This window comes from Brachyistius frenatus, unplaced genomic scaffold (genome assembly GCF_029030835.1).
Source record: "Brachyistius frenatus isolate BFR_SWC_R1_liver_20210118 unplaced genomic scaffold, ASM2903083v1 Contig_52, whole genome shotgun sequence".
In the NCBI taxonomy this organism is placed as follows: domain Eukaryota; kingdom Metazoa; phylum Chordata; class Actinopteri; family Embiotocidae; genus Brachyistius; species Brachyistius frenatus.
This window is the reverse complement of record NW_027210651.1, coordinates 1,963,769-1,991,059: the sequence shown is the minus strand read 5'-3', so window position 1 is coordinate 1,991,059 and position 27,291 is coordinate 1,963,769. Positions and strand designations below refer to the sequence as shown.

Here is a 27,291-nt window from a genome sequence, read left to right as displayed (position 1 = left end):
TTAAATGAATCATACTTTATTACAATATTTATCATCTGCAAAAAAGTAAGCTTCATACTGTTGCCTGTTTTCACCAATTTTGGCAATTTCCTTTTTTTACACTTAAACTTGATTTACATTTTACATTGCAGCCATTTATCTCACAAAACTCGTTACTACAGGTTTGACCAGCTTTAAGAGGATGCCTACATGTGCTTTTGTCATGGAAACAGCTGCTCCACCGGAGTTTTACGAAATAATCTCTTTTTACAATTTTAATTTATTTGAAGTTATGTTTCTAATTCATGTGATATATTTCTGGATTGTGCCGTTATTTAAGTCCTGCTATGGGCCCACAGACTGTATTTAAAAATGAACATAATCTTCGGGTCTGCAAATGCAGAAGTGCTTTGAAGTGCAATACCAGAGGGCCACTAGGGGCTGGCTCCAAAAACTCCCTGGCTCTAATAGACTACCTTTAAATTTTTTTTTTACTTTTTTCATGAAATACAAAGTCAATACATTTTCTCCACAAGTCATAAGTCATATTCCAAAACACCAAACTCGAAGCTTCCAAAGGACTGTTCACAAATCGATGTGTGATGTCACAGTGGGATGCCACTTGTCCAAATTAGGTCTAAGTAGGTCTTAAAAATCGCTTCCTTCCATTTACTGTAGGTTTGAGAGTGAGGTATTGTGTATGATGGGACACCAACTGGAGCAGATTTATGAAGTCTGAAATCACGGCAGTGCTTTTTCCTGTTAAGGGAAGATCTTTTTTTTTAATTTTTTATTTTTTTTTAAAGGTCTATTTTGTTTTCACCTGCTCTTATGCCCATCTGATGCCTTCTTACAAGTTCCCTCCTGCCTTAACTCAGAGGAGCAGATCTTTTTGACTGTTTGGCTGTCATGTTGTCATGTCATGTTGTAGGCCTGCCTTCAGACCTATTCAAATCATTTTCTTTCCAACCACTGTTCTGTCCTCTGACTGGATATTACATCTGTGATGGAGTTTTGGATTTTCCTAGAAGAAAAGGAATATGAAAATAAAATAAAGCTTAAATGGAAAAAAAAAACTATTTCAACCCAATCTGAATAAATGAAGAAGGGAATTTTAGGTGAAAACAGAATTGTTATTATTCCCGGCTCATTACAATCATGACCAGAAACACGAGCAATTCCATCCGGTTGTACCGGCTCCACAAGACGTCCTCCGAGAGCAAAAACATATTGACCACCGATCAATGTAACCAGGGTCAGAACCAGGGTCGCTAATTGAACGGAAGAATGGAATTGACAAATAAAATCACACGGTGGCGGTCACTGCGTGGGTGGTTTTCCCTGTTTGATTGCCATGTAGTGTAAACAAGAGAGCGGGTTTGCTGTATACAGCTGTTTCAACTTCACACAACCACAAAAAATCCAAATGTTCCTCAATATCAGTCAATGTAGATTTAATAAAAATATGAAATAAAACGTATCAGACAGGGGCAGAGACAGAAACAAAAAAAGTATATCTGAATGACAAGCGGCCGTTAACTCAAAACTGTCTTCAGGCAGTTCTGACTTCAGGAATAATCTAATATTCAATTATTAGAACTTCCTAAAAACCTTTGAAAAGCTCTACTTGTAGCTGTAAGTGGTTCCTTGTTCGACTAAAACTTTGAGGTTTTCGTTGAGTAGCTTGCGGGATTTACATCAAAAATGACCACTTCAAGGTTTTGATAAATCATTTTTCCTTTAAATTGTCTTGGTTTTAGATTTTAACAAACCTATAGTTATCACTGAGTACATGAGACAAGTCAGCCCAGTGTGCAAAGATGCCACGGGAGCATTTTCTTTAAGCTCATCAAGGTATAATTGTACAAAAGGCTGAATACGTTGAGCGGGATTCAAAGTTATCACAGCCTTCAGAGATAAACGTGTAATTCAAACTGTAAAGCGATTCACCGCATGAGAAGTAGAAAGACAGGTATTATTCAGTGATACTGAATTAAATCAAAGAATTGGCACGGAATCTGGATTTTGATGTTGACCACACGAAGCATGTCACCTTGATTTGAAGTGTCTCTCTGTGGTTGAGCCACAAATCAGAGGTTAACATATTCCTATTAATATACATTCACTTGCTGATTGCAGCGACCACTGAAACTGCTCCATGTCCTTTGAACATTTAGACTGTTAAAATCACATTACATTAACTAATAGATGAAAAGAAAGTGAATAACTTAACAAGTTATTTGTTTTTTTTAACCAAACTACAATTTTATGACATTTCTGTGTGCAGCCAGCTATAGCTAGCATCTACCGATAGGCTGCATGTGAGGCGTTTAGAGGGCATCTGTAAATTTTAGCATCTATTTATGGCTTGCATGTGAGATGTTTAGAGGACATCTGTTAATTAGCGCAACGGATGACCACCTGTGTTACACTCTCCCCCCCTCTAAAGTGCATGTACCTAAATGTGTGATGGTACATTTAGTTTCTCCCATTTTTAAATGGATTTTATGAAATTGGTATTGAATATAGTATCATTAAGGATGGAGATTCAAAGTCGATGTGCTGGAACCAGTCCTGAACATTTCTGAATGATACTCGGCCCTAGACTGAACTAAGAAAGGCTGGTATGTTTGTTTGTGTAATTGAGCAGCTGCACTTGCGTGTGTGTGTGTGTGTGTGTGTGTGTGTGTGTGCGTGTGCGTGTGCGTGTGTGTGTGTGTGTGTGTGTGTGTGTGTGTGTGTTGTGGCCAGCGAGTGAAATTCAGCTCAGGGCAACAGAGAAATAACACGCAGCAAGACACCAGAGATAAATGAGACTTTTTTTTTTGTCTCTTAAGTGTATGAGTGACCTCAGAATGCTCACTCATGCACTTTTAGTCTTCATAACCATACACAAGCGTCTGAATTTTTTTCGGACACGTCTTAAATGTGCGTACGTAATGTTAGTGTGTGTTTTGATGACAGGGTCACTGACTTTCTACCAGGCGGAAAGAGCGAGTAAGACAGACACAGGTAGAGAGAGAGAGAGGGAGAGCGAGATAGAGGCCACCTGGGAAATTATGGCTGGCACTGCCGCTGCCTCAAGCATGAAATTGAAGCCGTCCGACAATGCAACTCACTTGATTCTTCCCGGTTATATTCCAAAATAATTAACTACCACAACCTCCGGCCTCTGTGCCATAATATGCTGACCTGCCTGTTGTCTCAGCGCACGCAGACAAGGCCAAACCTCCCTCAATACACAGGAGCAGGTGGACATGGTGACAGCGGGGACAGGAAGGAGGGATGAAAGTTCAAGTTCCACCTTCTCCACAGCACAGCACACATCATGGCACCTCGGGCAATACGACAGTCAAACATTGGATGGCAACTGATTATGTTTTCTGCGGCCAAAACTATCCGGATTCTTCTGTCACTAAATGAATATATTTTCACACTGGGAACCATGAATGTCTAAACTGAATCCCGTAGTGATCCATTCAATAGTTAGCCTGTAGGAAATGGTAGTAATTGACTAGAAAAAGTAGAAATATTGCTGCAAGTCTTGTATAACAAGTAAACGTCACTGCAAAGTGTGACCAACATGAGTAACAGGTACAACATCCAACAGCAACCAGTTCTGAAACTGTTGATCTTGAGTTACATCAGCCGCATCCTCATTATCCACGTCCTGCAATGATGAGTGTCAAAGACTAGAGCCTTCCTCTTCACTACATCAACAGAGGAAGAAGTTGCAATACCTGTTTGATTAAAAAAAAAGTAGGAGCTATCCTCCGGGTGCCTCACTATCCGCGTTCAATATCTTTCTGAAGTTTTCTCATCAGTAACGTTAAAATTATCATATGAAAAGGAACTTGACTGAGTCAGTAGAGACTCAATATGGATGCTTAAAGCAGTAGAGAAGTCATGTTGTGATAAGAGGCTCTGCTTTGACAGATTGTGTCTTTAGATGAGTGGGTTTCATCAGATGACATCAAACAAAAATGATTAAAATCATGGCAGTTTTAAAGCGCCGTGGTGTCCCATGGGTTGGTAAAAAAAAAAAGATAGAATCGGATGATAAATAGAAAGACATCAGGAAGGTGTAATACTATATAACATGTCATGATTTCATTTGACTGTCTTATAGAATTACAAGAGCAATTTAATGCAGACATGCTGAGTTCAGGGACCTGCAATAGAGTTTAATTTGAAGCAACTTTTGTTTAGTCACTGTGATAAATACCTTCCCTTATATGAAAGGCTTCTTGTTTTCCTTTGAGTAAATTAAAGCATAACTTCTTCCATATTAACAACAACAGGAGTGAGTTGACTTCTAAAGTTATCAAAATTCTCATTGTGTTTGTCTAATTTCCACACATTGTGTTTCACAATGGCTTTAAAGTCTTTTCAGTACAGCCTTTATCGGCACGCCTCTGAGTATGAAATGTGCCTGAGTAGACTTGAATTGGATTACTTACAACGACAAGATTTTTATGTTATGAATATAAAATATCCTCCACATCCTCGAAATAATACAAAGCTTAAGCCCCTCTTCAACAGTTTTTTGCTCTGTATCCAAAGTTTTCAAGCATCACTTGGACTGGCGAGGGACTGTAAAAAACTGCTGCATGAGGTTGAATGAGAGAAGCTGAGTGTCTTGTGTTGAATAACCTCTCTACAGGGACACTTGGATGGTGAGAAGGCCTCACTTTCATCCCCTGGAGTACAGATATGCACCAGTAGAGCCACAGCAGTGTGCAGTGCTCACACATAGAGAGGGACTCCAAATAATACTCCAGAGACTCTACGCAGGTCCTTTTAATTGCCGCTGATTGTTAAACAGCAGGATCCTCCTGGTGCCACTCAGAGTAAATGGATGGCGACTTTGTAATGTCTAGACACCAGAAAAATCAGAGCTTTTATGTCTGGTAAATGCATTGTGGATATGAGCTGCTAATACCATGAAACATTATGAAAATGTAAAAGTTATGTGAAAAGATGACCCGACTGTGGTCAAATGATAAGTCCTTTTTCTTTTTTTAAATATAAGTATGTTTAATACAGGTAAGATTTACTGGATGGAGTACCTGAAAATGGAGGTGAAACAAAAAAGAGGGTGCTTAATATATTCTAATAAATATTTATTTCCTGAACAACTTTTTTTCGGTGTACAAAAGAGTTTATTTGAATTGGATTCATTGTCATGCTATTGTTCAAGAGAGTAAAACCATGGAAAGTGAAACGAATGCTCAAAGACTGGAATGTGTGTGTGTGTGTGTGTGTGTGTGTGTGTGTGTGTGTGTGCGTGCGTGCGTGCGTGCGTGTGTGTGTGTGTGTGTGTTAAACAGTTGATTTTAAAACCTGAAAATAATTTAAACATGTTTAAAAAGGGTTTATATTACCACCATAACAAAGTTTGTTTTTAAAACAAACTTAATCCAATTTACATAATTAAAGAAAGATGGTTAAAACGTCACATTCATCCAACTTTTTGTTTGAGTGTTTCAAGCGTGGAAAAAAAAATCCCAAGTAAACCATCCAGTTCAGTTATTTGAGTACAGCTCAAATATATTGTTGTTGCTTGTTTATTTAAATAAGTTATTGTAACCTATTTAATCATTTAGTGACTTCATTGCATGTCTATGACGACTGCTGATGCAGCTGCAACGATCAAGCGATGATGTCTGCACTTCAGATCAGTGCAGAACACCGCTTGTCTGATTGAGCATTTTCTCCACAATCCCTTCCAGGCCCAGATTCATTTTCAGATGTGTAATTACAGACCGCTACATGGGGGCCTGTGTGTGTGTGTGTGTGTGTGTGTGTGTGTGTGTGTGTGTGTGTGTGTGTGTGTGTGTGTGTGTGTGTGTGTGTGTGTGTGTGTGTGTGTGTGTGTGTGTGTGTGTGTGTGTGTGTGTGGTTTCAGAGGCGTCATCGGAGGTCCATAGTTAATCAGCAGTCGACCAGAAGTCTCTGGGATCAGCCCATCGATTCTCTCCTCGGGGCAATCAATTCTATCAAAGGCATTACTTAAATTGAACTCAGATCAGAAAGTGGAGGACCTACAGCACAGAAGAGACGGAGAGGACGGAGTAGAGGACTTGAAACAGGATGGCAGGGTGGTAGAAAGACGTTCAGAGGCTGTAAAGACACAGGAAGGGATAGATGTGGAGGAACGGATAAAGTATAACAAGTGAAAGAAAGCCGACAGTAAAATAGAAGAGAAGGTCTGATCACATTAAATAAGAGCAGATATGATGGTGGTGACAACAAGAGCTAGGTGTACTTTCATTTCATTTTCATTATTAGGGCCCGAGCACTGATGGTGCGAAAGCCCTATTGTTATTCAAACGATTATTATCATTCGCCGCAAACAACTGTCTTTTTGGCGGCTTTATCAAAAACTCATGAAACTTGTGATTTTTACTCAAAAATCATGAATATTGGTACATGCATCCCTCCCGGCGGAAAAATTTCATGTTTTAGTGGAGTTGTGAGTGGGTGTGGCCAAATAGCTCGCTAGCGCCCCCTACACAGATGCCTCAGCGGCAACATTTACGTACATGCATGGAAATCGGTGGACATGTGTATCACACCTAGACATACAAAAAAGTTACATTGCACCATTACGTCAACTGAACAGGAAGTCCGCCATTTTGAATTTAGTTGCCATTTTTGGCGATTCGCACGTGTTGTACTTTAACAAACTCCTTCAGATTTTGTCAGACCGACTTGAAATTTTGTCTGTGCACTCATAACAAGTTTGGAATTAAAAGTTATCAAAATAATTTGTTTTCGTCAATCGGTGTGCCCGTGGCGTGGTGGCCAAAAAGTGACCCAAAAGTCCTACTAAAGCATGTCGTCCAAAATGTGATATAAAAGTCATACTATAGCACGTCGTCCAAAAAGTGACCCAAAAATGACTTTTGGTCACTTTTTGCTGTAGTATGACGTGCTATAGTATGATCCTTTTTTAAAGTCATACCAAAGCGGGGAATCGGGGGGGTTTAATAAGCCACACGGAAAGCGAGTCCTTCTAAGGGTAAGCCACACAGGGGGTTTGTACGTGCAGTCATACTAATACCAAACAAAAGGTCAACAACAATACGAAACTCAAAAGTCCAAAAGACACTTTTTTTTTTGTTGTTTTTTTTTTTTTGCATTGTGCACTGGTTTCTCCTCACAGTGAGAAGTAACTTGAGGCATGCATGTCAGTTCAGAAAAAGTGCTCCAAAAAGTGATCAAAAAAAGTCAGTAAATCTTTTTTTTTTTTTTTTAAATGTATTCCTTTTTTTGTTTATCTATCTATTTATTGTTCTTTAATTTATTAGGAATTTTATTCACTAAATCAGTTAAAAGCACACTTTTCTTAATTTCCCCCAAAAAGTTTCTTAGTATAAAAAATGAAACTTCACATACTGTATCTTAACAGAATATTTTTGTTTCACTTTGCAACTCTAAAGATACTTTTAAGTTTTCAGTTCGACCTGAGGCACGCAGGCTGATGCTTGCACGAAAGCATGCTGATAGAAAAGCGCGCACACATGCTGCTGCATGCACACAAGCATGAGAGTGCACACAGCTGAGGATCAATGTGGCTGAAAAAGTGAAAGAAGCTCTCACAGTGTCTGACCTTGATTCAATGTAATGAGACTTAACCACAAGTTCACTAATCTGATGAAATGACTTACAGATTCACTTTGTCCTGAATACTAAATACGAGCATTGACTGTGGCGCTATACAAATACTTAGACCATTTATAGGCATGTGCGCGCACACACACACACACACACACACACACACACACACACACACACACACACGTTCTTGGCCCATCCCAATCAGATGTATTACTTCAAAGGGCCCTTTGATCACCTCTTTGAAAATCATCTTTATAAAAATTGCAAAACGAGGAGGCCTATATGGAAAGTTTTGTGATAAGACAGAAGTTGAAACACTGACTTCTGGTACTTCTGTGACTTACTGTATCCTTGGAGGAAACACTGGCTACATAAAGATTAATATGTAAATCATCTGTGAAATGCCAGTGAATTCTGTGTTAAGTCTGGACTTTCTCCCTCGGCTTTAGTTCGGTGTTGAGCAACTTGCTCATGATGTTTCCAACGTATGATACAACCCTGCTTAGTGAGGGATATCCAAACTCCACCAACCTGGGCAGTGTGATGTACCCTGTTCAAACCAACTGCAGCAACCACTGTCTTCTGCTGTTGGGACACTTAAAAGATGAATAAAGAACAGGTTGGAAGCTTATAAGATTTGCTGTACAGTTACAGTACAGTATTTTTACTGCTTCGAGGCAGGATTTAACGACTCAATAATTTGCCCTCTGCTTCAATGCTTTTAAGTTTAAAGACAGAATCAGCACAATTGTGCCTGTGCTACAAACTGCTGGTTTATGTTTCACTCTTTTACACTTGTCATTTAAAAAAAAAATTTTTTTTGCTAGGCAACCCTGTTTCTTCCCATCGCAGCCGGGATGTGATAACGGAGATCTGATTGAGGACGCTGCTGTGCTGCTGTCAGTTTGAACACTGGCTTCACAGAGTTTCTGGACTTCAAGTGCTGATTTTATAAAGACAGTGGAAGCATGATAGTAGATACAAAAAAAGAAAAGGTAAAATGACTGGAAAGGTTCATTCTGGTAACTTGGATACAGATCACCTTTAACGATATTCAAGGTATGGGCTCTGATAAAATCATCTAATATCTCACCCAAACTGAAAGCCACCATCATCCAAACATCTTTTCCTCTTCTCTCCCAAACCCATATATGAACCATACCTACACTTTACATGTCAAACAATCCCTTTCTCGCCCAGTTATTGACTAACATACTGAAAGCCACTGAAGACTCAAAGGCGCCACTCTTGAGCCTTTCTCGTACCTCCTATAAACCGTTCCTTACCACGAACCTGAGCCTATAAAAGAAAACAAATTCTAAAGTTCATGACTTACAAAGCTATTATGTAGCTTTGTAAAAGCCTTGTGTCCGAGAAGTAATTTCACCTCTACCAATCGCTTCCAAAAGCCAGTTGATAACCTCTGGTTCAAAATTTAAAGGCATTTAAAACTTCTAGTGTCGGTCCTTTAACACCGCTGAACACACCCACACAAAGTTTCTTCAGTCTTCTCCGTCTGTAAGCTTCTATTTACACCATTCAGACACACAAACAGACTGTATATAACCTCCCTGCCCCACCATGCACTGATCACACTGGTTTGTCAACAAGTTCTCAACCTGTGAATCTGTTCTTTAGTTTAAAACATTCAAAAATGAATTAAGGTTATCAACGGAGTCCAAGGAAATAACGGTTTTGACATCATGTCAGGGACATCTACATTGCAAAGATATCTACTGAACTTAGCATGCTAAGCAGCCAGCCAAATTTCGCACCAATTCTTAATAGCATCCTGCACGTCAAACAGGTCTCTTCTTTGTAAATTCAATGGTGGGTGTTTACAATCTGATTTTAAAATATAAGTTATAAAAAAAAATAATAATAAAAAAAAAAGCCAACTCCTAACTATTGGCAGGGCAAGGATATGTAAAATTAGACAAAAACTGGAGAAACTCAGTACCCAGTATTGCTACATACAAAGTACTGTTAAGACATGACTTAAATCTTACATATTGCACTTTTAAGGGGTAGTAAACCAATGTTTGTAGTCTTTCCACTGAGAGGTATCTAAGAGACACTCATAAACTGGTCACTGTAATTTTTAGCTATATTGGCTGCAAGGCACCATAACTATAAACTGGCATTTCACTTTCTATCAGGGCTTAAGAGTTAATATGAGAACTTGCACAAAATGCTTTTAGTATGCGCTGCGTAACTGAACAACTGAACGTGTAATTTACAGAAAATATTTTTCCTGTCATGAGCTGCTTGATGAGAAAATAATGAATTCAAGGTTAAGTGATTATGTCCAAATCTCACTTTTCACTTTTCAAAAGTGGTCTGCGGACATAAAGTGAAAGAAGCAGACATCTTGTCCCCTCTTCCGCACTCTGTGGTCTTGATCAAGCCATGTATGGAAGTCCAGCCTCGGACGGCGCAGCCAACAACACAAAGGAACGAAAAGCAATTTTCTGAGGCAACGTGGAAGAAATAAAGGGTTTGCACAGCAGTTGGAGCACAGCAAAATGTGACGCACCGAGAATGAGCGACCTTGGTACCACTTTATGCCGAAGGAAAGGTACGTGTGTATGTGTATGTGTGTGGAGGTCAACCACTTTATACACGAATACATGACTGTGAAAGAGACAAAAACAATGACATCATGCTGGTGTCTAGGTCACAGAAAATTCCCGTAATTCAGTGACTTTCCTTACATTAAAACACACATACTGTACATGCATGCTCCCATACCAACACATCGCTGTTAACACAAGTCAAATGTGTGCGTAAAACATGCGTTGAGCTACCTGGCTGTGTGTTCGTGACCTCGTGGCTGTTGCCCTGTTTGGAGGTTTGCTTTCGTGGCACCGACTGTCTACATGCCTGCTTGTGTTTGTCTGTCTGACAGTCAGCGTGTCTGTGCTGCGACTTACTGCAAATTGCATCAGCCTCATCTGAACCGTCTGCGCACTCCGGTTCCCCATCGCAGCGCCACCTAGAGGGGACACACTGTCCATTCTTACAGGCAAAGTCCGTGGTCGCACACGTCTTCTTTGCTGTGAAGAGAGAAGAGACATTGAACGTTACCATACGTCTCCAAGAAAGGCCAAGCAGCATCGTGTCTGCTGTTACACTCTGCAGAAAGTCAATCTCTATTAGACTTTACATTTGATGTTTAATGAGAATATTTCTAATTGTCTAATTAGACGCAAAAAAAACCAAAAGCTACAGAAACTGCACACACTGACCAACAAGGGACCTCTGGGAAATGTATGTACACTCAGTGATAAAGAAACATGTCAAAAGTTTTATAATCCACTTAACGACTCAACAAAGCCAGGCAATTAAAAATTTAACTTAAGTCCTGAGTAATTCCTGAGCACCAACTTCAAACCAATTTCCCCGTTCGGTTTTAATTTCACCTTCAGGAGGTTATGTGTTGAAGCAGCTGGTCACAGGCTGGAGTCTCGGCGGTGTGTTTAAGTGCAGCTGGTAAGAGAAGACGCGAGGGGACGAGGGGCTTTTGATTAGCAGGACTCTTTGTGGAGGCTGACTTAGTGGATCAGAGCTGTAAGTCCAGTGAGATCTTGTACAACAGCTTTTTCCCACCTGTGTGTGGGAATGCAGTTGAGTGTATTAAACCATTTTTTTCACTTGACAGATTCAACGTGGACGTAAAGGCTCAAGTATCGTGCTAATAATAATTTTAATATTACAAATTGGTAAATTTACTGATGAACTCATTAACAATGCAAGTTTGCGGGAATTTGGTTAGGGCTCAGAAACATATCATTTACGATGGGCACCGCTGCAAGAACCAATTTGGATGCTCTCCGAAGCTAGTGCTTGTAGATGCTAGTTTTTAACGTAAGGGTTTGTTGGACAGACACGTACAGTATGTTGTGCTGAATAAAGCACATCACATGTACTAGCACACTTCGACTGCCTGCCCGGAACTGGCTCAGAGGTTTTCCTCCATTTGAACCTCCCCTTGATCCACTTTCGAACCCCGTCTTTGTAGAACTGACTCCGGCTCATCGTAGCAGTTTCCTGATAGCTTATGGACTCCAAAAGGTTTTGTGCAGTCACTTTCTCCAAGCAAGGGGAAAATTGAAGCACTTGGGTCTGTCACGGGGAGAGGCAAAAAAAAAAAAAAATCCCTCTCCTTGACAGCGAAAGTCCCTGAACAAGAGAAAGCACTCGCTTGGCATGTTAGCGATGCCTTGCCTCGCCATGATGAAATATATGGGGGGTGGGGGGTTGACAAATGGTAAGAAACTGTGTGTGTGTGGTAGTGGTGTTTGTGTCAGAGTAATTTTCCTCTGACATGCAGAGAGAGTGAGTGCTACTGTTCTATTTTCTTTCACGTGAGCCTCGTACCACACCAACCTTTAGTTCAGCTGAAAATATAAGCTGGACGATGATACTGTATGGATGAACAGGAAATGAAGCACACCGGACTCTCCAAAGCAGCTGACTGGAGTTAGAGGAGAAGATCAACACCGGATCCATGTCTGGATGCTAAATGTGGCGATGCAGCCAGGAAAAGGCAAATAAAACTGAAAAGAGATGGAAACAGCCAATCTGGTTTGGTCTAAAGTCAAGACAAAGAACCGGACGTGACAGATGGTTCATCAGACAGAACATCGAAGAAGTCATTTTTGGAAACTGTTTTGAAAAAGGCAGACACTTCCAAAAAAAAAATTTGAAAAAAAAATTGGCAGGTGATTAGATGTAATTTAAACCATTACATCTTGTTTGTTTAATCTGTACAAAAACTAATGAGTAAAAAGAAAAGTTGGGGTTTTATGGGGGGTTGTGAGGGACTGTGTGTCTTGGCTGGAAGCAGTGACTAAGCAAGCTGTTTCTTGGCTACATCTTCATATTTAGCAAATAGACAGAAGAATGACAGAAATTTTCTCATCTTTGTATGTGGTTTTCAATATTACATTACATTGCATTTCATTTAGCTGACGCTTTTATCCAAAGAGACTTACGATAAGTGCATTTCAACCATGAGGGTACAAAACCCAGAACAACAAGAATCAAGAAAATACAATTTCTTCAAGAAAGCCAAACTACAAAGTGCTATCAGTAAGTGCCATTTTAAGCGCTACTAAAGTTCTGCTGTTCAAGGTGAAGTCTGAAGAGGTGTGTTTTTAGTTTGCGGCGGAAGACGTACAGAGTTTCTGCTGTCCTGATGTCGGTGGGGAGCTCATTCCACCATTTAGGAGCCAAGACAGCAAACAGAAGTGATTTTGTAGAGTGTTTAGCTCGCAGCGAGGGAGCAACAAGCCGATCGGTGGAAGCACAGCGGAGGGAGTGGGCTGGGATGTAAGGTTGGACCATGTCCTGGATGTACACTGGACCCGATCTGTTCGCAGCGCGGTACGCAAGTACCAATGTTTTGAAACGGATGCGGGCGGCTACTGGTAACCAGTAACCAATATGAAATTGAATAACTATCTATCATATGTTGGTTTTTTTTTTTAACAAAAAAATCGCACCCTTCATTGTATTCATTGTATTCTATAAAGTTAGCAAGGGAACAGCTATCTGGTTTATTAGCTTGTTATTTATGTGTGTAGCCTTGGATGTCCTATGGTGTGTGTTAATAGACACGGTAATGACTGATGGCACAACTGGGAGCCATAATATTGAAGCACATGCTGGGAAAACTGACAGCATCTCAGCGGTGGGGCCCGATGATTTCTGTACGTATATCTAAATTTACCCACATGGAGGATAATATGGCAGATAGAGGAAAAGAGAGAGATAACCGCATATTCACACACTCACCAGCACAGAGTATCGATTCTAAGCAGGGAGAAAAGAAAAAGGGAGCTTTAAAGACATAGGAGAGGTAGAAGTGAAGATGGTGTAGGCCTAGAATAAATGAAAAGCGTGTCCCTAGGCATTACAGACGAGTCAGAGCCTGAGACAAAGGTAAATAGAAAGAGGAGAGAGGCGAGAATAAGGGTACGGAAATGCAAGACAAGGGGGAACGAGGCTGTCAAGGTGGGGTCTCGTGTAATAGCATCAGTCTTCACGAAGGATCACATAAATCCCTTTCCTCCCGACCAGTGTGTTAGCATAAATCCCATCTCTTCCTGTCCAGCCTCCCTGTTTTTCCATCTTTTCCTCCATCTCTGCCTACTGCCTGATAACAGAGACAGCTGTAGCACACATAGAATATGTACCAGGTGGTAAAATTCACAATACCTCTGTAGATCACAACAAAACTGATGTCAGATATACACACGAGGATTTTTTTTTTTTTTTCACATTCATATCATATCTCCTGCTGGGGGTCATCCTAATTCTATCCAAAACCAGCTTGAATAATTCAGAAGGTGATGCAAAATGGTGCAGGCAACAGACGGGCTAACAGTATATCACACTCACAAGGATTAATTAAAATGCAGAGGCGAGTAAACTCTATCAATTCCCCGCAAGCCTTTCCTTAACTCATATTACCTCTTATCTAAAGGACAAAAAGGGAAATAATACAATTCACCTTGGAACCTTTTTATTCTGGGAGCAGGATGCATTGAATAGCTTCTCGTCTGCGTGCAAATAAAATATGCGTTTAATTAACCTTAGAGCAGATGATGGGTACCCACACACATATTTAAAAGTTGCAGTGGACGCAGGTAAAAAACAAAACAATAGGAACAAACATTTGCCACTGCAGCTGCAGGACAGGAAAGCGTGTAATACACCCATCAGTCCACTAGAGGGTGTCAGAGTAATATTTTGCCTCGCGGCGGGAAAGGTGCCAAAGAACCCGTTTTTGTAAAAGATCGTGGTTTGTGTTACAATAAGTAACTTCACATATGTAGCCTTATGTACGTCACGTAATTGACTTAACGCATTGTGCAAGTTAAATACGTCAGGTTATGTGCGCAACTTACTTGTGCTACTTAAAAGAATCCCACATTGACTTTGGCTTTCTCGGGGACTCCCTGGTGAAAGTCTTGTGTTTGTTACATCCAACCACCCCTGACCTCCCACCCACGCAAACTTCATCACTCCTTGTACTTTGTCACAACCTCCTTCTTCGAAGGTCACGTGTGTGTACTTTTCACACTTAGGCGAGGCAAAACGTGACACTGACACAGTATCCTTTACTGCACTGATGGGTGTATTACACACTTTGCCGTGATACCGGGGAACCGATAAGTGGACATTTTTTATCATCTGGAGGTAAAAAAAAAAAAAAAAAAAAAAAAGACAACAAAGACAAAAGAAAATTACATAATTCATATGCTCAGAACACTTTACTTTAGTATTTAAATAAAGTACATTGTAGATAGTCATTATCATCCACCTTGAAATCCAATAATAGTCACACTGAATCCCACAGATGGATATACAATGCAACAGTTTGGAAAGAAAGCTACCTTGTAAACACATTTTTCAGCGGCAACAGGCTCAAAAACTGACACCACGAATCATAAAAGTAATCCACACCCTGAACACTCCAGAATTGAGAGAGAAGAACAAAAATATGAACATTTCACTTATTTCACACCAGATCTTCTCTAAATTGTGGACGAATGTATGAAGAGATCATTAACTGCAAAATCACACACTCGCGTTGCAACTAATATGCAAAAAATTTGCACACATCTTTCCATGCCTCTCAAGAATTTCTGATGCACACACAAACAGCTGCTTACATTTACATTGTGATGCACTGAGTCCTGTCATATACGACGGTCATCCATATGGAACAGCCTAAACCTACCGTATGTGGTGTGAGAGTGAATGTGGAGGAGAGAAGAAAAAAAAAACGTATATAAATGCATTACACAAATACACACACCCATACCTACCGACCACCCCTCCGCCGAGAGTTGAAACAGAACATTTTTTTCCTCTGTCCCCGCACTGAAAACCCGATGAATATTTATGGGGAATAACAGAGACAGTCCAGAGCAACTTGAGCTTGCTCACAGGCTGATTTTATCCTCAGTCTTGACTCATCACTAAATGTGTGCATTTTTTTTTTTAAATTACACCATAACATTTTCATTTTATCCATCATTCACTTGCACATCAACGAGGGATTTCTTAGCCTGATGTTTCACAGATTAAATTACTGTTTGTTGAGCAACATATGTGTAATGACATTTACTTTTGTGGAGTTTTGTTTTGTTGATAGACTTTAGTCACTGGAGGATGCAAATTCACTGTAATGTATATCGCTTTATTCGTTCATTTATGGAAGACAAGAGATGTTATTTAATATACATGTTATGTAAATGTATCTGATTGAGCCAAAAGTTCTCATATTCAGCTGCGGTCCCTGAGCAGGTTGGTGTTATACATTAAAATAAACAAATGATGTGTACACAAAGCAGACGAAACACACCATAAAGTCCCACAGAATAGGATTTCATTTCATCCTTTCAGTGTGTTTTTATCACTTAATTGCTCCACATTGGTGTGGGGACCAAACAAACATCATAGTGCTTAGACACCCTCTGTTATTATATGATATTACGTCACCATCTTCAATATTAGTGCAAAATTCTGTACATTGTCATGTCTTCATTTGACCAAGTGAGAATATCTTGAATAGCTTTTGAGTCCTTGAGAGTGAGATAATAAACTACACTTTAAACTTTAACATTTGGACGATCAGTCCGCTACATACATGTATATATTATACACTTATGGGCTCATGCAAAGCCAAGCCATGAAGACAAAGGCTATTTTACCCATGCATGGCACCGCCTACATGTGACCATTTGGACAAAACACAGGACAGATTTAAATAGATGATACTGCTGTCCATCTTTGCTACAGACAACGCTGCGTTGGTTTTCTGCTGACATTCTACTAATGTCACAGTCTGGAGGCCCCCATGATCAATGTGAGACCACGTTGACCTACGGATGTTCGTACTGTCTGCACCCCATCCACACAAAACGCTGGACACTTGTTAAGATTCTCCTCCACACACTCCTGACGATACGATTTGAGACGCTGTGTTTCGACATGAGAGCAGGTAAAGGTCAGCTCCTGCCTTGAGGTCATTCAATTTACCCACTCCATTACACACACGCACACACGCGCACGCACACACACACACACACACACACACACACACACACACACACACACACACACACACACACACACACACACACACACACACACACACACACACACACACACACACACACACACAGACAGACAGACAGACACACACAGTGAAATGGAAATGAAGCATCCAACAGCACAATAATAGATAGGGGAACACGTTGTCACCTCTAATTGGGATCTGCTGCCTCCAGTCGCCGAAATGTTGATTTGCTCCAATAACAATGACTCAAAACAGACAACCGCTGTTGTAGTGAGATTATTTACCATCCTTCGATGAGAGGCAGTGACATCTTTTAATCTGCTTCCAAGCACAAGCGAACAAAGGGAGCATCCTCAATCGACTAGCTCTATCCGGCAAAAGAGGGCTGTTTATGTTTATTACTCGCATATACGAGACCGATGAGTCTTCAGCTGGATTTCAGAACATCTTGGTTTCTCTGCTCGCTTTATATTTTGACAGTCTAAAGGTTAATTAAGATTGAAAGGGACTTTTTATTTGGCTGTATTAAAACAATTTAACTGCTGGGGGGTGGGGGGTGGGGGGGGGGTTATAGTCTGTGGTTATTGGTCACCGATAACAAATGGATGCAGATGTCTGTTCTGACAGTTAAGACATTTTTTGTGGAGTGTGCCTCTGAACCGTATCATGTGTGCAGGTCGCGGCTCATACAGAGAATCACTACCAGTAAACATTTCCATTACATAAGAGGAAGTTCATGCAGGTAATCTATCTGTTGTGTCACATTTATATGAAGTGAAGTCACACAACGTTTATCTGTTTAATGTCTTTGTCAATATGTATGCTGCCTCTAAATTCTACTTTTATCTGGAACCTAGATTCACCTGAACGTTGGTGCTCGACTATCTGGAAAAAAATGAAATACTTTGGTGTCCCTCTACAGAGAAATGTGATTTAAAATAACCAAGTCAGAATTTACCACACGACCAAGAAGCAAAATGGAGAAAAAGTCCAAACTGATCCAGTCAGTTCATCTGGAGAAAAGCCAGAGTAAATACTATGGGAACCATGTCACCCTGCTCAGATATTCCTTTACAGATAATCAAATCAAAGTGTGTTGAACTAATTAGCATGTAGCAGAAAAACCCAATTGAATATAAACCAACAAAATTCAGGTGACAGAAAGTAAAAACATCCCCACGGAGTGTTTGAAAGTGTTTCAGCAGTCATCACTGATGAATAAAGACGAAAAGCCAGGTGAACGCTGGACAAAGACCGTCTGTGCAAACTAATGATTCGGAAAATTAACTTTGCTCTGCCTCAGTGTTTTCGGTTGGAGTGAACTTCCTGCTCATTGTATTTACTCCCCACATTATTCTGAGAATTACACGAGACTCTCATGAAATGTTAAAAGACGTACTACATTTTTTTCCCCGTCTTTATTTCTTTGGGAGAAAAAAAAAAAAAAGGCGGAGAATTTGTGTTTTCTTTTGAAGGGACATGGGGCTGCCCCAGAATTAATCTAGAAGCAGTAACTGTGTGCCCTGCAAAACACATCTTTCTTGAAACACCCTACATTCAAAACAAACAGTACACAAACAAAGTAGAAAAAAAAAATGGTACAGTATATCTTTGGCTGTAAACAAGTCTAAGGAGCACCCAGGAAAGAGCAAGTCAAAGCGGCGAAGGGAGAGAAAAAAATGAGACCAAAAGTAAAGACAAATGGAGAGCAGGAGAGTGAGTGAGGGTGGGAGGAAGAGGAGAGGAAATAGATGGGCTTCTACATTGTTGTGATCGGTTAAAGAGGTAAAGAACGGAGCGTGTCAGCGGAGGAAAAGAGGCCGTTAATCAGCGAGCGGAGGTTGAACCACAAACGGGGAATACTCGCAGATATCCATGTGTGTGAGCGAGAAAAACAGACACAGCGAAAGAGTAAAGCAGACGACTGTAATATCGGTCTTTTGAGGAGATTAAAGATGTGCCGTGTTTCCCAATGATCAGTTGGAGACAGAGAGATATTGTGGGGAAAGGACCAGAATACAACAAAAGCACAGCAGGGCTGAAAAACATGAATAATGGACACCAGGGAGGCATTGAAAGAAGCATTTTGTTTTCCCTGTGATAAGTTTGAATTTAATGACGTTTTGATTCGAGTCACTTATTCCTTCAAATACCAACTACAACAGGCAGTGTGTAATCCACTGAAGTAAAGGAACAAAGAAATAGACAACAGATGATCCACCCACTGACTGATTAGAAGAAAAAGGTCAACTCAAAATGGCAAACTTTTATAATTGCCAAGTAAAAAGTTTCCCAAAGTCTTCTAATCTAAACTCTCCTAACTGTAGCTTTAAACCATGTTTAGAATTGGTATTAAGCATTCCGGTGTGTGCCCTGGGTAGGAAGCCTTTGCAGGGCGGGATGGGTGCAACTCTGAAATGAAACGGGTGCACAGGAACTAAGTAAATAAATAGTTGTTTACTGGACGTAACTGCAGTTCTATGAGTAAGTTTGTATTTAAAAAATTTTCTCCCAAGATAATTGCAGGGGAAACGCTGCATTCACTGGGATCAGAGGGGAATGCAAATACTGTAAGTGTAACATTAATATGAGTATAAAATGGAGGCGTACAATATAAGAAAACTTGCATGCATCTATATGTGTGTGTGTGTAAATGGCTGCGAAACTCTGATGCGCACTACAAAGGCACGAGGAGAACTCACGGACCAGAAATCCAGACAGCTGGCCAGATCAAAAACACTGAATATTATGCTCCTCACAGCACATCAAATACCACCTACCAGTTCAAAGGAGCATGTTCCCATTCTATGATCTCCCTCCCTGGACACAGGAGAGCCAGGACTGTAGGATCCAGTTTTTCGAGACAAAAACAAGTAAATAATGAATGCGGTGTACCAGAGGTGAGCAGGAGTGAGAGCTCCTGGGTGACAGTTGCATCATGTGTTAAAAGAGGACTCTGAAGCTCAGCGTGGCAAAGATGAAACAGACGGCAGCAAAGTTTGGGAATCTCTATCGACATACTGCATACTGAGAAGAAGTAGATGTGGAAGGCATTTTTAAACAGGCTAAAAATAGAGCAAAAAAATTATGTAAGAACTGCGATAGATCTACTTTTTTTAAAAAACAGTAACTTGGTGGATTTGGTGTGACGTTCTGCCAGACCGTCATGAACCCGGAAGACTGCTTTACTCTAAATAAGAGTATTTCGCCAGTGGTGTGTCATATCATATCGTTCACGATAACACCGGTATCATTTTTTTTTTTTATACGATAGAAAAAATGCATACCCTAATAAAGGCAATAATCCGGCCTGTTGGCGTAATGATGTCACACTGGTGAGCAGTGTAACCGTCATCAACCCTCAACGCTAAACTTTCTGGAAATCAGTCCGAAACATCGTTGAATCTGCCGACAGGGAGGAGGACACGATCAGAAGCTCTGCTGCTGATCACGGTAGTCGTCCTGACAGAGCAGCAGCTCCCCTGCAACGCTGCATCACCGAATCCTCCCCTGCAAACACTATCTGGATCTCACTTTGAGTTATTGTTGTATACAAATTTTAAAACTGAAAGATCATTTTTGTTGAGCTTTTACTGAATATTTGAAGGCACACTTTTATGTCTGTGCTGAAATCTATATCTATTACACTTAGTTTGTTCAAATTGTATGTTATTAAAGTTACTATTGAAATATTTTTCGGCATTTTGTCATATCTTCAAGAATAAAATACCCAGGTATATCGTGAGATTATTTTAGGGCCATATCGCTGACCCATCGTATTCGAACTGGAGAAATATTGTGAACTCCACCGGAATGTCTTCAGCTGGTGGGTTAGTTCATGGAAACGGTCCCAGGCTGATGTCATGTGCTGTGAATGGGATGTCTACCTGCTGGGATATTCTGGGTGCTGCAACAGATACGTGCAGGTCTGTTCCCCCTCAGAGGCTAAAACTGATGGTTTCAAATGAGCCAACTTCCACCTTAGACATCTGGCAAATGGCCAAAGGTGGGCAAGACGCTTTGTGGAAGTGTGCAGCTACATAACTCTTCCACAGAGGTTAATCTCTCTTCTGTGAGTATCTGTGTGCTCATGTATCTGTTTCTACTTCTGCTAAATCTGCAGCTGTTTACTTATTTAAAATACAGATTGCGCCACTCGCTCTGTGTTCTAATCTTCCAGAGAAATATGCAGAGCCTTTATATGACTCACTTTGGTGTGATGGGGATTAACATTAAGAGGAGCTGACGAGAGAGGCTGCGCTGCAGTATAATAATACCATTTTCACGACTAGGTCTTAAGACATTGTGAAAACAGCATTACCTAATTGCACAAAATGAATGCACACGTGCAAAGAGTCACCACAGGAAACACTCGCGCACTTCAAACATCCTGTTCGGCCCGTAGCAAGCTGTCTCTGCTCACACTGGCAAGAATAACTAGAGGCACGCCCTTAGAGTCAAACATGTTTGCCGAACACCTTGACCAAATATTAGTGCTCTAAAATGAGTGCTTAATCTCAGTTTGTCCTGTCGTTTCCGGAAAATGTCAAATTTGGAAAAAGGTCCTTTAGTTTAAGGTTTCCTTTCTTAAGTGGTTTCATGTATGGACTCTATTGTTTTATTTCGGTCTAAAACAGCAACGGTTCAGTTTTAAATGTAGTGATACACATGTATCTTAACACAAGCAGAACCATTGTTTTATTATTGTATGAACAGCATATATATATATATATATATATATAATTCTAAATCTGCACAAGACCACTTGAAATGTATGTTCCTGTACTCTGACACTCAGTGATGCTTATGTTAAACATGCAGTTTGGACAATCACCAATGCTCTGGTCAGTTCATGTTTTTTTTTTCCTCCATTAATTCGTCTGGCTGGAGAGAAGAATCACTCTGGGAATGTTATGCCATTGTCATGGTGGCTCTGTGTTGTTTCCAGATCCCTGGATTTAACTCCCAGAACAACACTGGCTGCATCAGCCACATGCCAAAAGGCCAAGACCTCCCAAATCCCAGCACATCCCGTTTTTTTTTGTTTTTTTTGGATGACTCAAACAGATGACCAACAAAGGAAATAATTTCCATCATAGAAAACTCACATGGGGTTTAGCTGTTAGGCTCTCAGTCCACCATCAACACACAGGTAGACACATACGTCCGAAATCCCTCATAAGATGGAATACAAATACACAGCCATCATTCCTCTCTCTGTCTTTGCAAGACTTCCTTTCTTTTCCGTCTTTCTTCCTCCCTCCCAAACTTTCTTTTTCGGATATCATGAGCCTAGACGACTTTCAGCCTGCTCTCGGAGAGACAAACAAACGTGTGTGTTCGGGTACTCGTCGCTGTGACAGCGAGCGGATATCTCGTCGGCGAGATCTGAGAGCTGCGGCTTTTGTACTTCGCACTGTTTTAGCTTCACAGACTGCTAATTAAGTGGCAGCACAAAAGGGCCATTGTGGGAGCACATGGTGAAGGAGAAACAAACAGGGCCGGGCTTGTTTTTGTTTTTATATCACGCAGCACTATCAGTCCTTTAAAAGATCGAGTCAGACGAATGCAGGGCGCAAAAGGGACACGTGTGTGCGTGGGGGCATCGTAATGTGTGCGAATACATTACATGGATATGTGTCTGTGTGTGTGGGTGGGGGGGGGGGTATTCTTTTCTAAGATGTCTGGAGACTCTATGAGGTCATATCTTTCTGCTTCAGCACCACTCATTAGAAGTGACATACGCACAGAGAAACTTCACTGCCCCTGTGCTGTCTACGCACACACACGCACACACACACACACACACACACACACACACACACACACACACACACACACACACACACACACACACACACACACACACACACACACACACACACACACACACACACACACACACACACACACACCTCCCGTAACAACAGGCCATCTGGGTGACTTCCGGCTCTCAGACTTGACCTGTATTGATTTATTAAACACTCAGACACTGGTCCCAGCCCCGTTTCTCTCATACGTATTCGCACTCATGCGCACACACACACTTCATCCCCTCCCCCATGTCCCACCTCGACGGTCCCATCTCATCCGACTATCAGACGCACACTTTCCGAGACAGGGTCATCGGTTTTTAATGATATCGGCCATCAATTCTTTTAGCCCGCTCCTCCCCTCACATGTAAAGTCTATATGGTTCTTCATTCACCAGGGATCTGTCAAAGCTCTGGTGCAATCATGAAGCTGCTGCATACAGGAGTTGAATCGGTTTGTCATATGCATATTGTGCAATTACAAATATCTTTTGTTTGTACTGGAGACCGGAGGAGTCGTACGCACACATAAATGATTGGGTGGTTCTTGAAACACAAGAAAAACAAAATGTCCTCTTTACTTTTGTCTTTAGTTCTGTTTTTGATGTTTATGGGTTTTTTTTCCTCAAAGGGTGTGAACATGCTCAAATTGTCTCGGCTAACATCCCGATAAAACCTCGACACAACAAGAAGAACAGTCCCTTTTAAAGAACAGAATGTAAAATGAGGCCAGCTTCCAGGCTGCCTCCAGAGGTCAGGATACTCCTTGTACACACACACACACACACACACACACACACACACACACACACACACACACACACACACACACACACACACACACACACACACACACACACACACACACACACACACACACACACACATACCAGGGACACCTACTCACACAGTACAAATGTCCCACTGGAGCCATAAAACCTTTGTGGTGATGCATGGGGGAGGGGATATACAGTACTATATGAAACCTCAGTTGGTCCAGCCCTTTTGCGACTACCAACATGCACACACATGCACACACAAAGCACAATAATGTGTGTGTCTGTGTGTGCATGCCTACGCTGACTATGTTTTTTCAGAAAGCAGCTCGAAGAAATGTAAATACTGAATCCAGCTTGTCAAACTTATAAACGCACGCTGACATGCTGAAAAACAGGCTAAATATTCTTCTTAAAATGGTTAATCCATTTATCAGCTCTTTTTATCAAGGCATAATTCCTAAATGATTAATAACCTTGATGACTAAAGCATTTACATTTTCAATTACAAATCAGTGCCAATCACATGTTCTAAAGCCAAATTGCTGTGGCAGCCACACTCAAGTAGCAAAATACAAATTCATAAACTCTGTTTTGTAATTACTCTTCTCGCGAGTGAGTGACTGACTGACTGACTGACAAGCGGAAACAGGCGACGTTTCAGCAGCTCTCTCCCAAAACAAAAAGAAAAGCAAAAAAACAACATTCCCGCTGGCTGTATGAATTGACGCTCGCTGTGAGCCTGGTAATTCCCCCTCTCCTGGCCCTGCACTTCCACCAGCGCCATTCAAATCCCCAAACCAGCACACATGCAGCGCGCTGCTGGTCAGGCCACATGACAAATTACTACTGGGCTTATTATCAAAAATCAGCACTCGCCAGAGGGAGTGGTTGGGGTTGGAGAGGGGGAGGAGGGAGGAAGAGGGGTACCGGTGGGGGATTCCAATAAAGCCAACCAGACAAAAGAGAGGGACAAATTTCTCCTGCCGCTGACAAGCAAAAAAGAAATCATTTCAATTACAAATGGCTGCCGCTCGGCAGCAACAAAGAGGCTCACAAAAGTGTACATTTACTTATAGAGCAGGGTGTGTCTTCTGCATTATTTGTGTGGGGTGGGAATATGTATCAAGGTTCCAAAAAAACAAACAAAAAATCCCAACCTGCTGCTCTGGATTGCTCAGAGCTCCCAGAAGCGAATGCGATTATTTTTTTTTGTGTCACGCTGACCCATCTGCTGTGCTCTCAGGGACGCAAAATAACACCACACAGCCTCCTGTCTTTTGTCTTTGCTGCCACGTTCATTCCTTCAAGGCTACTTATCCGCCCCTCTTCTCTCTTCTCTCCCTTCCCCTTCTGCCTCCGTCACTCGCCCGCCTCCCCTTTCTCCCACCCTTTTTTTCCCCTTTGGCAAACAGCCAGTGGTGTTTTCCTTTGTCTGCGTTTGGTTGTGATCACTGATTAGAAAAATAAATAACAACAAAATCACCTATTGGATGAAAAGGATTGCAGCTGGAGTTCAGACCATAGCAAACTCCCTCTGGGAGAAACCTCAGTGTGATAAAAACGTGAATTCGAATATTTCAAGATAAACATTGTGCGTGTCTACAGACGAGCTTATTAATTTGTCTCTGTGCACCTCCCGAAATGACAATGACATGAAAACTATCAGGGATCTGCTTACCACTTGTTGACCATCCTTAAGAGATTAAAAAAAAACAAATCACATCAACTGACGATCACCATCTGAGTGTAGTTTCACTTAAAACAAATTGTTGTTATTACTTTTAAAGCAATAATGTTTTTATTGCCCTCCTCCCTTTGTTCCTGGAGACGTTACACACAAAGTCAGTCGCTGCTGTTCTGGGTTTAACACTGGAAACATTCCACAAAGTGAGATGAATTGTGAAAGTATAGACACAGTAAAGCCTTTATTCCAGTTTCACTATTAGTCTTTATATCAGTGTGAACATCACGTCCTTCTCTACCTCCACTTGAGCCTTTGTACAGTACGTCTCCACCAGGAAGTAAATAATAAGAATGTTAACTCACAACTTTACCAGTAAACCACGTCTGTTTATCACTGTTATTATCGTCTTTTAAGGAATATATAACAAGGCCACCGTGGCTCGACAGCGGGGGGCCAAAGGTAGCTCGGTCAGTGCGGTGACTCACTACATGCCACCGCTTCCTCCTCAGAGGTCTGCCATTATCTCATGCAGGTTTACATTACTTTCAAAGTAATCATGCAATCCCGAGCTAATCCCTTGAAGGCCTACATGTCCCGTCGTCGTCGGCTGCATGAAAGAAATTACACAATGACTAAGCTCTTTTCATTGGCCCTCAAAGCTGCTTGATTTGGGACCATTAGGACACAGAAAGGGATGCGGTGGGAACCATTTGAAGCAGCTTTTGTCGCAGCTTATGAATCATCATACTTTGTAAGCTGGCCAAATGAGCTTGTCCGTCTAGTATAATCTCATGACATCTCAACTTTGAAAAAAGGGGGGCTGCCAGGAGGGGTCTGTGGTTGTTTGACTCATTATACAGTGTATGGGGACTTCAAAGATAAAGATCACGTTGGCGTATTATGGTGATCGTCACTGTTCACTGTCACAACATTTTAAATGAAGATGGTTAAGGTGTGACCCTGCTAGGATTTCCCTTCAAAGCTGGGCTGCCACTCATGCTACACACGAATAAACACATTGTACAACTTCTCTGCTCACGCTGTACGAGTCAATCGACCGGCCACCAAGTGGAACTGATGTCAGTTCTGAAACTCAAATAGCACAGTTGGCTTTAATGGTTGATTGAAGTTAAATTTCAATATGTTGCACTCTTTTGTTTGTGTGTGTGTGTGTGTGTGTGTGTGTGTGTGTGTGTGTGTGTGTGTGTGTGTGTGTGTGTGTGTGTGTGTGTGTGTGTGTGTGTGTGTGTGTGTGTTATTTATTCATCTTATTGACAGTATGTCTACATTTGGAGTGCCTTAACTGTTGTGAATTAAGGTCTATAATGAGCCACAGTTGTGTGTTCACATTTTTTTTTTAAATAGTTTTCTCTGCCGTACTATAAACCATGACCCAAACACTGACGCCCCAGTTGTAATGGTGCCAAGCAAATCTCTCACAAAACCGACTCAGCAAATTTGGTACCAGCACTCAAGCTAAGTTATTCTTTTGTCCACTGTGTCATATATGTATTCAATTACTGCATAAAGCAGCAAAAAACAACAGTCAAAATCAAATTCTAGCAAATGAGACACAAAGAGTAACTGATGTTTGCGATGATGAACAAACATTAGCTGGTGAACTTACCGTATTCAGCTAAAATTATTGACATGTCATGATTCTTACCTGTCCGACAAATGTAAAGCCAATTGTGCATCAGTATTACATTTTTGATCATTGTACAAATTTAACTGTGTGCTTTAGAGTTAAACATCCATCGCGCTCAGCGGGTAGTTCCTGAGACTTTTAATGAATATACAAGAAGACGCATAAAATTACACGGGCGTAGCGTCCATTTGATGCGTCGGCCTTTTATCCTTCATAAAAAAATTTTTTTTTAAAGATTTATGTCTAAAGTTAGACACTTATAACCATTTACACAAAACAGATGAGTGAGGACGCAGCCATAGATGAGCATGTTTAGGACAGGAATGACCTGGAGTTACCTCACACTGTGTGGCTCTTTTTAATCATCGTGGGTATCAGGGGCACGATGGAGAAATAACCGCTCTCCCACTTCCTCCTTCTGCATGCTTCCCAGTCACCTAGGTGTATCCACGGATACCCCGGGCCACCGGAATACAAATACAACCCAGACACTCGCCTCTCAGCCCCATTACCACAAGCACACACACACACACACACACACACACACACATCACCCTGTCTTCTCTCCTGTTCCACTGTCTCTCTCACCATCCCCCTTCATTAACAGTTTTTCTTGTTTGGAGACAGTCACGGGGGACTATTTGTTCAGATTTAATAAACGGGACGGTGGG

At 41.2% G+C, this 27,291-nt stretch overlaps 2 protein-coding genes across 10 annotated transcripts in view; one reads left to right on the top strand and one right to left on the bottom strand.

Annotated features, from left to right (window-relative positions):
* lrp8 (low density lipoprotein receptor-related protein 8, apolipoprotein e receptor) overlaps positions 1 to 27,291 on the bottom strand; it is a 173,653-nt gene that overhangs the window by 83,944 nt on the left and 62,418 nt on the right. For all 8 annotated transcript variants that reach the window (XR_011311161.1, XM_069704811.1, XM_069704815.1 and 5 more), the window contains exon 3: positions 10,536 to 10,658. Coding sequence is in view for 7 of the 8 variants with exons in the window: in XM_069704811.1 (XP_069560912.1) it covers positions 10,536 to 10,658 (123 nt within the window). In the remaining variant the exon portion in view is untranslated. The remainder of the gene's footprint in view (positions 1 to 10,535; positions 10,659 to 27,291) is intronic.
* Positions 1 to 27,291, top strand: part of dock7 (dedicator of cytokinesis 7) — a 304,975-nt gene that overhangs the window by 221,468 nt on the left and 56,216 nt on the right. The window lies entirely within an intron of this gene.